Genomic DNA, 15458 nt, shown 5'->3' with positions numbered 1-15458 from the left:
TGACTATTGTGTTTTCTGATGCAAACATATAGATTAAAGGGCCTTTTTTGTAGAGCAATTTAGTTTTTCAAAATCTATTTTTAATCATTTGACATTAACCACATTCATATCACATAACATAGGAAAACTCTCAATTAAGCTTGTGCAGACAACACTGTTTATATGATTTTAAAAACAACTCAAAACCTTTGTTACACTATAAATATTTCAGCAAAATACATTTACTTCACATGTAGGGTACGTGCTACTTACAGCAAAGTTGCTCTGCGCTGCATAATGTAGGGGTGTTGCACCTTGACTATCAGATGGGATAGTTCCAAACTTATTTCTTTCTAATAAGAGATGGACAATCTGTGCATGACCTGAAAAAAATAATACAATAAAACCAGATATGCATTGAAACCTCAAGTTAAGCACTTTCCTGTTAAAAAAAAACCCAAACCAACCAAACAAAAAAACCCCAAAAAACCCAGAAGAAAATGAATGGACTTCAATAAATAATAGTATGTTTGTGTTGTATCCATCATAGCCTAAATGTAGGGGAGAAACACAAGACTTGATATTTGAACTATTAAACCTGACATGTACTTTCTTCCCAATAGTGTTCCAGTTCCATGTTCTGTATCCTCATTTTTGAGAGGCATCTGTGAATCAGAATGACCTATGAGTAGGGGCATGTAGAAAGATTTTCTATTTCTTTTAAAAGAAATCACTAGAGCATTTCCCTAAACAAAGAAACCAGCAGTAGCTGGTCAGACAACTGCACTATTAACATTGCAATGAATGAGTTGAATATTTCCAGAAAAAGGTTCTGATCACCCAGCTAAGATACTGCATTTAAGTAAGAGGTCAGTCAGAAGCAGTAAAGTGAGCAGAGACTGATGATGATGAGCATTTGTCCACCTACATTAAAAGGTAGGCTAAACCAACACTGACAATTTCATCCTACACCACATTGTTTTACAGAACTTAAGTGTTAATTCTTTACTTAGATTTTATTCAATCAAAATTTCAGCTGAAGATGTACAGCAGAATCTGGAGGCTAGTCTACTACCAGCTGCCATATCTGCAACAAACAACAAACTGACACACAGAACTTCTTCCAACAAAACAGATTAGAATGTTTTTAGATTAAAATCACATTTTTTGGGGGATGGTAAGCTTCATAGCCACTTCTCAGACAGGAAAACAAAGACACAATATAGTATATTGCCACCAAAGTCAACTGATCCTTTCATATGCTTTCTTTTGTAGGCATATGCAGCTCACAATATCTTGATGATGTGGTATTTTAAGAGATACTATAAGGCATAAATCACATAAAAATACTCTGATTTTACAGGAGCAATGTCCAGTATCTTGCATGTGAAGACAACAATCAATTTTGCAGCTTGTTACTTTTGCACAGTTGACTTGAATTACTTCAGGATAAATGAAAAAAAGTAGGTAAACCATTCTAATAGCAGTAGGCTTTTTCTAATGAAAACACTGACAATTACAGAATGAAGCTGTTTAACAGTTGTGGTCTGTAGCTTTTAAAAACCTATGAGATGGAGGACTAGGCAAGCCTTCTTTTGTGGAATGGCAATTTCAGACTTTATATGTATAGAAATATCACAAAAGAGAGAAAATGGTCAACTTGGGTCAAAAAGGATGAACAGCTACATAGGGATTATTTTTTTTCTAGGGGCTTTAGGGTGTACAGGAAGGGCCCTCTTAACTTTCAGCCATTAAGACAAGTCTGGACCCAGAACAAATCACAGCATTCTGTCCCTCCCTACCAGAAGAACACTAAAAAGAATGGATACAAAACTGCTGTGCTCTTCCCATCTCAAGACTACAAGAAGTGAACTGAGGTGCACTGGAAGAAGTAGGTTCTGAGTGCAATCCTAGCAGGAAAAACATAGGAGTACTAAGCCTGGAGAAAAAGTTGCCTGAACTTTCGGGACACACAACTAGAAAAAGGGAAAACGAACTCTCTAATCAGGACAGGAGGTCTACATAAATTATCTATGAGAAAAAAGGCTTGAGGGAGTTGAAAAAAAAAATTGTATTGGGTGCAACAGTAAATAAATTGGTGCAAAGATGGATCTAGCTTGGACATTAATGTAAACAATGAAACTCAATTCTTGAGGTCAAGAACTGTCATTTCTGTAGTACTTTTATTTAGAAGAGATGTAACTTGGCAGAGACTTTTATCTACACAAAAGAAAAGGTAACAGGAGCAACAAGACCCTAAGATAGAGTCACATGCAACCTATCACCTTTAACAGAATATTTGTGGCCGATCCATGCACTACCTAAAACCTCCTACTGTTAGCTCATTTAGTAACATTTTAGACTCTTTGAGATCTATATACAGCATCCAGTAACTAACTTAAAAACAGAACCCTAAAAATTAATCATGATTTACCAATCAGAAGATGCCCATGGGTGTATGCCACCTAGAGACCTCATCAAGTTCACAAAGGACTCTGGAGGTCTTGGCACATCTTCCCCCTTTATTCCACATTGATTAGACAATCCATTTTTCCAACAGACAAAACTTCTCCCTCAAATGCAATCAATTCCAAAACACGATAAATTTAGCTCCTTGGACACAACCAAGTGATAATGACTATTTCTTTGTGAGACCAATCCTATGATACTTAAAGTGTTTCACAATTTCTCTGTAAAAATTCAATATCCTTACTAGAATGCAAATGCAAATCTGAGAACGCTTTTTTTTTTTCTTTAAATAAACATAATCAAGCTACATGTATATTGTCACTGGAGGTGCAGTAAATCGCTCCAGTGAGCAATCTGATTCTTTTATTGGCATTCTTTGTCTGCAGTGTCCCAAAGGGTCATAGGGATGAAGCCTGTTAAAAGGTGAGAGAGAGCATTTGAAGACTCTTTCTTTTTATCTGGCACATGGTGTTCATTTTTCCCTCTTGCACATTGGAGAATTGAAAATCAGAGGTCAATTTTCTAAATCATATTACTTTTGTGCCTGTCATTTTATGAGTTGTGTTTTCCTCTACTTAGACTATTTATATTTAATCAGGTTTTTACCTTTTTTTTGCAAAGATCCAGTTTTGTAACCTGTAAAACCAAACTGTGCAGAATTCACATATGCAAGGTTACAATTTACAGGGCATCTGAGTCTCAGGGTAGCAATCTGAACAGAAAAAAAACTTTATCTGAATAAAACTACTTGTCAGATCTGATTAGACTGTCATAATGTGTCTGATGAAGAGCTTGTACTACGAGTAGGAGAAGTGTCAGCTCTGCCATTTTCTTGTTCACTTGTGCTGGTATTATCAGATTAACTGCAGTTTCTTTGTGGGAATCTTTTTAAGTCACTTCTCTATTTTGTGAGAAGTAGTTTAGTAAAAACTAGATAATATAATCCATAAATCCACTTAACTGGGCACACATAAACTGCAATACATCACAATAATCTGAAAGTGAACAAATGAGTGATGATGCCACTGTCAACCTCTCCGCGTTGTGGAGCACTCACTTCCCTCAGGCAACGTGGAAACCCTATGTGACCATCTTGCATATGGACCAAGCGAGGGTGCTAGCATCCATCCATATATTAAATATTAGTGAAGTTTTCTTATTTTTTCAGGTAAAAAATAAACAGAAGGTCTCGTATTTTCTTCATGTATCCCAATGGATTTTCTTGCATACACACTAGGGTGTGCACACTGCACTTTGGACTCCACTGCTCTAGAGTACCAGGGGATTTTTTAACCTATGAACAAAGCTACATATGCAAGAACATCTCAGTATGGTCTAATTGTTCTCAAATCATAAGCATATATAGCTTGCTGAAGTAATGCATTTTACAATGCTTTGGAGAATCTGAATCTAAAAAAACAGTCTACACAAAACTTCTAATCCTGGTCTAGCACAAACTATTATTGTGCTAAGAGATTACTTAGCATAATTCCAGGCTGGAATTAAATAAAAAACAGAGACAAAGATCAAACACCACAGTCAATTAATTATTAAATGACTTCAGCATTGTCCAGTTTACCAAGTAAGGCTGCCCAGTGAAGGGGAGTTCGAAACAAGTTGTCATAAGATGTCACATTGCAGCCTTCGTAGGAGGTCAGGACGTCAACAACTGCTACATTCCCATCAGCAACAGCAAAATGAAGGGGAGTTCGTCCTTCATAGTCTTGCCAGTTAAGCAGAGATTCTGTAGGTGCAGCTTCCTTAAAAAAAAAAAAAAAAAAAAAATTAAGTTGAAGAGAAGAAAATCTATATACTCTTTACAGATACTATTTTTTTTCCTGAGTCTTATAAAAAGGAGATAAACTGTCCTTGCTCAGTAGAATATAGCTCTACAACCAAATACATCTGTTACAGTATAGGCTATTTTCAAGTATTTCTTATGGAACTTTTTATTATACTTACTTAATTATTGTACAAGACCTGATTTTTGGTACATACCCTGTATTTACCACTCTGTTGTGCAAGTGGCTCCTTACAGATCTTTAAAAGATTAACTCAGGCTCTTGTGAAAGTAACTAGATCTTCTTACTTGATTTTCTAAGTTGAACACAACATAGGTATCTTCATATATTTCTCCTAGGACACTCCCCTTTTTGCACAAGTTAATCTTATGGCTTTCATTATAATACTTTTCTAGCATTTTAAAACCACATGACTACCAGAATATTTCTAAAGGAGATGTCAAGGTCTCTAGCTGAGAGGACAGAAGTTAGAGAGTATTTCTAATGAATGCATCTACTTGTAATGGACTTAATTTTGAATTAAAAACCCCCAAAATCTTTTAAAGTATCATGATCGGTCATCTGATCATATTAACATAGGCATTAATAGATATAACTTGACTTTTCATGACATTTTCTTAAGAAAAAAGCTAAACTACTTTCACATAAGACTCCCAGCTACATAGTTTCATTTTATGATAATTTCCTCTCTCATCAACTTTTTTCTAGACAGATTTCTCTTCATGATTTTCTTTCTCAGGCAAAAGAACAGAACAGATACAAACGAACATCATCTTAGTGTTGCAGAAATCTCCAAACGGCAAATATCATAAAGGGCCATGAAATAAAAACTTTAAACTTCACTTTCCTGAAAACAGAGTATCTAAAGAAAATAGTAAACAATAAAACAATAGAAACTTCGGATGCAGGACACCAAACATCTAGAGCAGAAGCAGAATGTCAAAAGAGCTTAAATAAACTATAGGGAGTAAGCCTGCTGTTCTATCTCCAACAATTCAGAATAGCTCACTGAAGTCATGGGAACCCTGTGCAAAAGAAAAAAAGAAATGTAGTCCTGAGATTTCTAACTTCCAACACTAGAATGGATTTTAACCCACATTAACTGAGAAAAACAATCCTCCTGAAAATATAGAGCCAAACTGTATCTTACAATATACTTATGAAGTATCTTACTTATGAAAGAGTAGGGAGAGATTGTGATGAGTGCAGCTTGTTAACAGTTGAAGCAAATTCTTGACCCCTTTCTCCCTAAACTAATTGAAATTTTTTTCTGACGACTTCACTAGGTACACAAATAGGCCATAAAATCACTTGTATTTGCATTATTTGAAATGCAGTAACTATTACATAGATATCTAACATTGAGAATGATAAATCAAGAAGCAGAAAGTCAGGAAATTCCAGAGTTACAGTTTTATCCAAACATTAATTGACCAAGGTTGTATATTCTATATGTTCTATTTAATAGATAAAAAAATAATTACATTTAGAGTTATATTTAACCATCTTTCCTAACTGCAATCTGGCTAAATTAATACTACAGTAAGTAACCTCAACTCTGCAATGCCCTGATTCTTTGTTTCTTACTGTTTTACTTTCCAACAGTGTCAACTTAAACCTCCTAATATTTGATTAATGTAAGTTTTCTAAAGTTAAACATTTATGTACTTTGCATACTGTATGTAAATGCTAATTAAGTTGCCTGTCTCACATATAAAAAAACTGCATCGGTTTTAGATATCAGTAGTGTTAGCCATGTTTTGCTACAGAAAAAAATTAACATACTTGAAACATACCGTAGTTCATTACTGTATCTAGCCACTAGTACAATAACAGATAATCTATTAAAAACATAACAAATTGATAAATATGAATCTAACTAAAAATACAAAGTTAACATTGTTACACGCACAAACCGCAATAATCAAAGCATGAATAACGCTTCTTTTAATAAGCATTCAAAAGCATTTAGCTGAGCCGTTACAGTGAAAAAGTGAAGTTTTATGTTCATCCCTAGCTTTAATAATTTTCAAGAGAAAGCTAACCGATACTATGCTTACTTTCTGTCTATTCAAAGAGCTCAGCAGGGGGAGTATAGAGCCCACTGCAAAAATTCAGAAGTGATCTTTATGAGAATCACTTTTAAAAATGACTAAAAATGAATGATGATATGCACAGAGGTTATTACTGAAATTCTAACTCCACGAGGGGAAAACCTGTTTGAACAAAACGGACAAACAGGAAAACAAATGCTTCTTCACTTTACCTATAATTTATTGATGTAATCTGGATAGCTAATTTTCAAGCCTTCTAAAAGCACAACAACATACTATATAAATAACTCCTAAAAATCCTGGCTCAAAGTCACCAATGTTCTCCGGAATATATCCCCATAATCAAAAGTATTACTTTTGCAAAACGGTAAATAATCTTTTAATGACAAAGCCACTATTTATATTCTTGTCTGAAAGTACTCATGTGTTTTGAAATTTTTGGCCACAAACTAAAATTTTCTAGGCCTCTTTCTGAGTACATTCAAGAGTATAATTTCTTTGGATTTTAAGTGGTTTTGGTGTAAAATTAGCTATAATTAAACTGTCATACTATATTAATATTTTAAGCACAATACACAGAAGAAACAGAAGCTACACATTTTTCTGCAGCAATTAGAACAATGGAATTGTAGGCAATAATGGAAAGTGTTGTATAAATAAGTGTCATGTCTCTTACCATGAAGGATAAATAAAGAGAAGAGATACAAAATAGACAGAGAGTACTAAGCAGTTGCTTCCATCATATTAATGGAACCTTATTCTGTTCTTTTCTCCTTAAATCTTCCCAACGTTTTTCATGTAACCAAGCACTGCTGAATCTGGAAAGGTGGAAAAGGAAGTTGACCATGAGAGCATCTCCAGATTAGAGTTTCTCTCTATTGCACACGTTTACTTTCTAAATATGTCATGAGTTCCATTTTTGCTGTATGTTATGGATTTCAATATTAGATATAACTAATTTGTGCATAACTGCGACCCCTGCAAAGCCAACCTACTTCCTCAGCATTCAGTTGAGCTCTTTTTGTTATTGTTTATTTTGACAATCCCAATGAGCTCAGTACTATACAAACATCAAGCAGAAAAATGACCCTTAATTTTATGAATTTATAAACAGGAGACAACAAATGGACACACCCAGATGGCAAAGCACAGAAAAATAAGACAGTATTTTTCAGTAGCATAGACTGTGGTCTCAATAAAACCAGCAGCTTAACTTTTGTCAAGTTTTTGTAAGCGGCACTGGAGAATTCTGAGTAGGACACTGGAGAAAAATAATTTTCTGGGGAATTCTTCCACAGCATTAAAGATAACATGTGAGAAACAACAGCAGTGTTGTTTTTCATAACTTAATCAGCAGGCAACAAAGGCTGCCAATGCAGATTGACCAGCAGTAGATATCATTATCTAACTGCTATCTGAACAACGGCACATATCTTACAGCTTATAGCACTATCATGAAAGCAAAGATAAATGTTTTGTGTTGGATGTGATTAAAAAAAATGGAGAGGCAACAGTGACACAGAATCGTAGGCCTTCTGCACTGCTATCACTACAAGGCAATATTCTTGTAAACTTAGAAATGCAATTATGTAAGTTAAGACACAAGATGACTGAAACTTTAACTGTATGGGTATGTATGTTAGAAATACCATGCAGAAAGTATGTGAAAAACTATAAAGTTGACAGGGATGTGAAGACCTAGAGAGGAATGAGAATAAAACATGATGCTTGGGCAATAGATCTGTAACTGGGTAATATGGCAAAAAGTAGCTAAGAAAGGAGGGGAAGACTGTGAGCTCTGCTAGGTAGATATCTATCAAGGCAGGTAAGAAAAACACTTCAGTTTGGAGAGAAGACAAGATCTTACTAAAAGATTAAACTCAGACACACCAACACAACAAAAAATGGTATTTATACTCAACAGATTCAATCAACAGATTGATTACCTAGTAACCTAGTAACAATGTTTCTGTATCATTAACTTTTACAGCACCTTCCACAAATCCTTTTTTATTTGAACTTGTTATTATCTTACTCCATCAATAAGCATATATAGGTATAACTATTTGGAATATAAACAATTTAGTTGATGCATGAAAAAGCCTAGATGGACTCAAGAATACATTGTTTTAACTCTCAAGAGTGGGAAAAAAAAAACCAACAAAAAAACCTGGACACGATCATGATTCCGTATTACCTAAAGAGAATCTTTGAGAACACCTTCAGTAAGGAGACAGGTATTTTTGATCTTTTATAGTGCATCTGGCTGGGATGGAAGTTAATTTTCCTCGCAGCAGCAGGTATGGTGCTGGGCTTTGTATCTGTGATTAGAACTGTTGATAACACACCCATGTTTTGCTATTAATGAATAGTGCTTGCACAGCATCAAGGATTTCTTTTTCATGCCCTGCCCTGTCCTGCTCCCCTGCTCCCCCCAGTGACTGGGCTGGGGGTGGGCAAGAGACTGGGAGGGGACACAGATGGGACAGCTGACCTGAATTGACCCAAGCAATATTCCATACCATATAACATCAAGTTCAGGGAAAGGAAGACGCAGGGGAGATGCTCATGGCTACACTGTATGTCTTCTGAAGCAACAAGTAAGGGTGCTGAAGCTCTTTTTCCATTTTCCTGGGAGTGGCTAACATCTGCCTGCTGATGGGAAGTAGTGAATAAATTCCATTTTTTTGCACACAGCTTTTGCTTGCCATAATAAACTATCATTATCTTCATCCACTAGTCCTCTTGCCTTCATTCTATTTTCTCCCAGTCTTGCAAGAGGGGAGTGAGCAAGTGGCTGTGCGGGTGTGAGGCTGTTGGCTGGGGCAACCCACCACAACTTTTAAGAACATTTACCTCAACTATCTAATGTTTGAAAAAGTCTGTATTTGAATACAGCAATCCTTACCTACTTTTCAGCAAATTTCTTTCTCTAGTGTGGCAGAAAAGTAGATGGTATATACAAAGAGAAATTTTGTTTGCAACAAATTATTTCACAACTGAGTCCAAATTACAAGTATCTTGAATAAATAGAAGTAATACAGAAATAAAATCACATTAATTTAACACTGGAAACTTTTCAAAACCTATTTTTTATAGCAAAAAAGAAAGTACCAGTAACTACAAGATTATCAATGTGATTTGGAGAAAAGCAAAGAAAATTTTTATATGCCACACATCAGTTCTCAACTTGCAAGCTAATCAAGCAAACACATACAAGTCATTGTAGTTAGCTTACAATCAATATGTGTCTAGCTCTGAAAGACAAAGATATATATTGCAATATAAGAGAAAAATTCAATTCAGACTTCTGTATCTTTCCATGTTAGTGAAGTTCAGAGATTTCCACCAAATAAAAAAACAAGGTAAAAATCAAGCTGAGCACATGATTTCATTGTATGTATTATAATTGTCAGTGTAGAAAGCAAAACAAATACTGCAGAAGGACAAAATATGCCATTAAGGAAAAATTATTAAATTTGTACACAAAAATATTTGGAAAGTCTCTAGATAGACTGATTGTGGGCTGACTGATAATTGATCAAATATTTCTCAGAATTCTGACTTGAAAGACCAAATTAATTAGACTTTTCAGTACAGTTAACTAGAAATGAACTTTCAAATAATGAAGAAAGGACACACAACAAAGAAATCAGTGTGCAAGATGCCACTGAGATGAGTAATACGACTGGCCATTTTAACTAGGAGAACTTGCAACCCCTTCCTCCCTCTCTTACCCCCTAAATGAACAGTTACACACATCAAACTAATTGAGAGAATATATGTAGTCCATGAGTTACAGCAAAGATATTTACCCATAGAACTCAGAAGAAAGCCCTTTCAAGAGAGCAAAAATATTTAAGATTATTTCTTACAAAATTCTGGATACTAGGAAAAGCAAATTATTTCATTCTCAAGGAGTCAGTGGACCAAAAGGAAAAATTTCAAGAGAATAAAAAATATTTCTATCAGAGTAAAGTAATAAATACAGAAAGTGTTATACGTATAATAGACTTTCTTACCAGAATACATTTCACTGTATGAATTGCACTAGGATCCTTGTTGTTAGCTGCCCAGTGAAGTGGGATTTTTCCTTCAATATCAGGGATTCCAATATTTGAATCATGTTTTATGAGAAGTTTCACATGCTCTGGGTTATTGTAGTAGGCACTCCAATGCAATGCAGTTTGCTGGAACACAATATTCACAAGTTTTACAAACACGTTGAAAAATGAATAGAAGATGAAAATTAAAGTTGGTTAGAATCTGAAATATGATTTAACTATATTTTCACAGAATGAAATATATCACCTAGTTCAACTCCTCTGCCCAAAGCAGGGTCAACTAGAACAGCTTGATCAGGACAATGTCCAGTCATATTTTTAGGTATCTCCAGAGATGGAGACTCCACAACCTCTCTGGACAACCTGTTCCGGTGTTTGACCTCCCTCACAGTAAAAAAATGTTTTCTCAAGTTTAAACAGGATTTATTATATTTCAGCTTGTGCCCATTGCCTCTTGTCTGTTCACTGGAGACCATTCAGAAGAGTCTGGCTCCATCTTCTTTACTGCTTTCCATCAGCTGTTTATACACATTGGTAAAATCACCCCTGAACCGTGTCTTCTTCAGCCTAAACATGTGCAGGTCTCAGCCTCTCCTTGATGTCAGATGCTGCACTCTGTTAATCATCTTTGTGGCTCTCCACTGGGCTCGCTCCAGTACGTCTATGCCCTTACTGTACTGGAGAATCCAGAACCAGACACAGCACTCCATTTGAGGTGCCACCAGTGCTGAGCAGAGAGGAGGGACCACAGGTAAAACCCACTTTAAACAATGGGTAAATGAGCAAACTTTTGTTACACTTCAGTAAAGAGGACTGACAGAAAATAGAGCACATGTACCTAGTGTGGGTGACAAGCCAAAATCAGTGGAAAACAGGCTTTAAACAAAACGGAACTAGAGGCCCATCGGCTTGAGTAAGAGTAGATACTCACACATCTTTGCTACTGAAGCCTGAATTAGGTCTAAGCTACACCATCTTACACGAGACCCAAGCTGAGAAGCCCTTATTCTTGGAATTGGAACATTAAGTATTTCTGGTAGGAGATTAATTGCTTTGTATGAGGATTTCTTGGACTATGGCAGGAGAACAGCCAACAGGGCAATGACATTGTGTGCAGCAATTTCAGACCTGGAGAAAATACGTGAGCTTGGTATTAAACAATCATGTCCAAGTTAGAATGATCATCTGTAGCAGGTCTCAGCACCAGAGCTGCACTATAGAACAACTACAGCAATTAGTTTGGTCCCTCTTAAATTTGAAAATCTCTTAAAATAATACAAATTGATGGAGAACCATGTAACAAGATGACTCTACACTAGAGGAAGATGGCACTGAATACTGACACTGGACTTGGATCCCTCTTGAGCAAAGGTTTTGACTTCCTGCACTGTCCTTGATCACTCGGAATTCCAAGGGTGAATATTACTGAATCTAATGCCCACCAACCCATGGCAGTCCAATAAAAGATCAAAAGGTAATCCATGCTCCTACCGCCAATTCCTGACTGCCAGTGGCTTTTTACAAGCGTTATCGATGTTCATAAATTACACAAGCAAACCAATGTATATGGGGTTTTTAAACAGCAAAATGTTGGTATATTAACAAGTATTTTATTTATCAGACACATCTCTCCTAACTGCCAAGTAGCAGAGGGTTGTAAGATACAGAATGAATTCTATTTCCCATCTCTCTTCTCCCCTCACCCCTGCAAAATATTACACGGCACTTTGATTTGAAAACTGAGAGAAATAACTGCTGCGGAACATTTTTGTATAAGCCTACGATACCCTAGATTAACATCCTTGAACAGTGAGATAGAATGTGAGTTCACTATCATATCCTTAATGTCTCTGTAAAGGAAGAAGGCAAAAATGAGCCTAATTTTTGTGTTTGTTGCTTTAAGCTGTTAGTTTAGTACCATGGTAACACAATATGATAGCACAATGTTTTTGTCTACTTGGTAGTTCACTGAAAAAGAGCTCATTCTAAAACATAACTAAAGGGGCTGTAAGGAAAGGTCTGATGACTGACACCACATACAGCTACATACAGCCTAGCACCATAAAGCATGTTCAAACCATCACAGCCTGTCGGGATTTGAATTGAAAAAACTTCTAGCAGTAGAAATTTGTAATAAGTTAACAAATGTTATTTGTTAAGTGGAGCTGACCAGTATCCCTAGAAACTGACAGTTACAATGAAAGCAAAAACTTTTGATTACCAGGAGGCCAATGTAGCCTTGGTTTACTGGCTTCTCTCACCTACAACCCGCTTTTCAGTCAGCTGCCTACATGGAAGTAGATGTAAAAGACAGTTGTTCTCTCCCATGTTCAGGAATTATATTTGACAATCTTGATGCACACAGTTGCAGTGAGGGAAATGGATAAGCTATGTGCCCAACAGGGTCAAATGTGTTGGACTCTGTCCCTGAGACTGCCTTTCATCAATCTGAATTCCATCTTTGCTACTGTGATTACTCATGACATGAACTGGAATAAAAGTGCTCTACATTTTGTAGGAAATCTGGCAATGCTTTAATACTGCCTTGGAAATCTGCTAAACAACAGGCAAGGTTCCTAAAAGGTTTTGGCTGGTTTCCATACACCTTTGTTAATTAACATGGTCAGGAAGTCAGCATGACCTCTCCAGAATGACTGCTGTAATTATAGCCAGGGTTTCCATGATACATGTTAGAATATCCTGGAAGACAACAGCTGATTGCTAGGGCACAGGCTGGTTCAACTCCACTGGGGTGTCCCATGAGGGGACAGAAGATACGTTTGTTGAAAACTGGGCTTACAGCTGTCTTATCTTGCTTCCTAGATGATAAAAACAGGTAAGGATTTCAGAGTTCAAGCAATTGCATCACTAGAAAAGTCCAGTGCCCTTCTCTTACTATGTCTTTTGTGGTAGAATGAAAACCCACTACATGACATATGGAATAATTATTTCCACTAAGACTAGCCTTGCCAAGCTAGTACATTGGGTATCAGCTGATCCAAATACACTTGATGAGGGCACTCACATTTGAATCAATGGTAGATTAGTGCCTGGTGGGGAGAATTTTTGCACCAGTTCTAAGATCACTTACAAATTGTAAGAAAGAGACCTTTCTGCTCAATGCTTAAAAAGCCTCCATCATCAGTAGCAGTTCCAGTTATATTGAATAACATGCCTACCTTGCCAATGTTAGTTACGTCACTGTTTTTTTGGTCTTCCTTTTGCCATGTACAATCACAGTGTCTCACTTTTTGTTACTATATCCTTACAGAAAAAATTTGGCTTAGGGAACATTCATATCTCTGGGTTCTTTGAAAAAAGTCTCTTTCAGATTTCAGGATACACAAACTGCTCAAACACATGAAATTTAATCCAGATATCCCCAGTTTAACGGGTCCACAATAATTACTAGAAATCTGTCTACTAAAGGCAATGTGATCAGCTCCTAAACAGAACATGTATCAAGCATGCCTACAAGAGGAACGAGCCTGTTTTGTTCAAAACGTATGTGTAAACACAAGAAATCCTTTACCTAGAATGTCTGTCAGGACTGTGTGAAAGTCCTATGCCTCCTCATACCCTAATATTAATACTAATGGAGGCAACCATTTCACATCAGTTTTAAATTAAGCATTGCTAAACACTCAGACTTAAGAACCACACTAATCTGAGCACCTCAAAAAAATTCAGTCACCATATGCTAAATAACTATTCCTTCTTTGAAAATGCATTAGTGTGCTATTATTGTGGACTGACAATACCTCTCTGTATAATGAGTAATAGTAAACCAGTTGTTTTACAAACTGTACCACCTTCCTTATAAGATCCATCATCTCTTCTGGCTGGTCATTTTAATGATAGTCCTTTTTAACAAACGTCAGTAGATTATCTCCTGAGGCTCTCAGAAGTCAGTGTGCTTCTGAAGCAGGCTGATAATTTTACTGATATGGTAGAGAATGACTTGACTTTCCAAATGGACACGAGAAAACTCATGACAATATATGCACTATATGATATACGTGGAAAATCATGTGGAGATTTTCTAGCCTTTCAAGCAACTGTTGTCACTACAGATGCAGAAAATTAGTCTGAAGGACTATTCTAAGAAGGTAGTAATGCTTAAGCTCTGAAGATGTTAAGATTACATTTTCTCCTGAGGAAGTCTGCAGTTTCACAAAACAAATCTCAAAGTGACTAACTGGTGCTCTGCTTCAAATGAAAGTCTCATGCCAGAACATCAATCAACTTCATCATCACATCCCTCTCACTAAATGATAAACTCATGGAAGCAATAGTGCATGTGCATTGATAGCAGACCTTCTGTTGCCATTTGGTCCATTTTATGACAATGATAATAACAACAACAACAATTTGATACTTTTAATTGTCTCTGTTAGAAAACCTTCTTGACAAATGGCATCCCATTCTATCCCAGGCCAAAAAGTCATGTATGACTACAAGACTCTAAAAATTGTCCATTTTTACTTACAAAGATACAGAAAAAAGGACAGTCGACCAGATAGATTCAGTATATGGATATTTTTACCCTTGGACCATCCTTGTGGATGGAAGTGAAAGAGTAAAGCTGAGCCAGGAAAAAAGGGGGGAGGGATGGTGGGTTGAAGGTGTTCTAATTTTTGTCTCTGTGTCTTGTTATACAAAACTATTTTAATTGGCAACAAATGAAACTAATTTTCTTTAAGTCAAGCCTGTTTTGCCAGTAACAGTAACTGGTGATCAATCTTCCTGTCTTTATCTCAACCCATGAGCTTTTTCAACCTATTTTCACCACCTGTCCCGTTGAGGAGGGGGAGTGAGAGAGCAGCTGGGTGGCCATTTGGCTACTTGCCAAAGCTAACCCACCACCCATTTCTAAAAGGTAGCACCTATGGACAGCTATGTCAATATCATCACCATTTTAGTGGCCCCAGTGCAGAGCAAAATTGATCACCCAGTGTTAGGAAGGATGTCTGCCAACAGCAAACCTGTATTCAGCTCAGCACCAAAGGAATAATTTCCTTTTTTTTTTTTTTTTTTAAACTCACCTTTGGTATTGACAAATACTTTGAAGGCCTTTTGCACAAAGTTTT

At 36.4% G+C, this 15458-nt stretch overlaps 1 protein-coding gene across 6 annotated transcripts in view; it reads right to left on the bottom strand.

Moving 5' to 3' along the window:
• The window catches only part of INVS (inversin), a 98429-nt gene that overhangs the window by 40958 nt on the left and 42013 nt on the right, over positions 1-15458 (bottom strand). For 5 of the 6 annotated variants that reach the window (XM_049830098.1, XM_049830100.1, XM_049830099.1 and 2 more), the window contains 3 exons: positions 10327-10494; positions 4028-4208; positions 253-362 (listed from right to left, as the gene is read on the bottom strand). In XM_049830098.1, the coding sequence (XP_049686055.1) occupies positions 253-362; positions 4028-4208; positions 10327-10494 (459 nt within the window). Of the gene's footprint in view, positions 1-252; positions 363-4027; positions 4209-6980; positions 7100-10326; positions 10495-15458 lie in introns of those variants that run through there. The other variant, XM_049830103.1, reaches the window with a different exon arrangement.

Source organism: Accipiter gentilis, chromosome 27 (genome assembly GCF_929443795.1).
Source record: "Accipiter gentilis chromosome 27, bAccGen1.1, whole genome shotgun sequence".
NCBI classification, from domain to species: Eukaryota; Metazoa; Chordata; class Aves; order Accipitriformes; family Accipitridae; genus Astur; species Astur gentilis.
The sequence above is the reverse complement of the archived record's forward strand: the minus strand, read 5'-3'. Positions and strand labels throughout refer to the sequence as shown.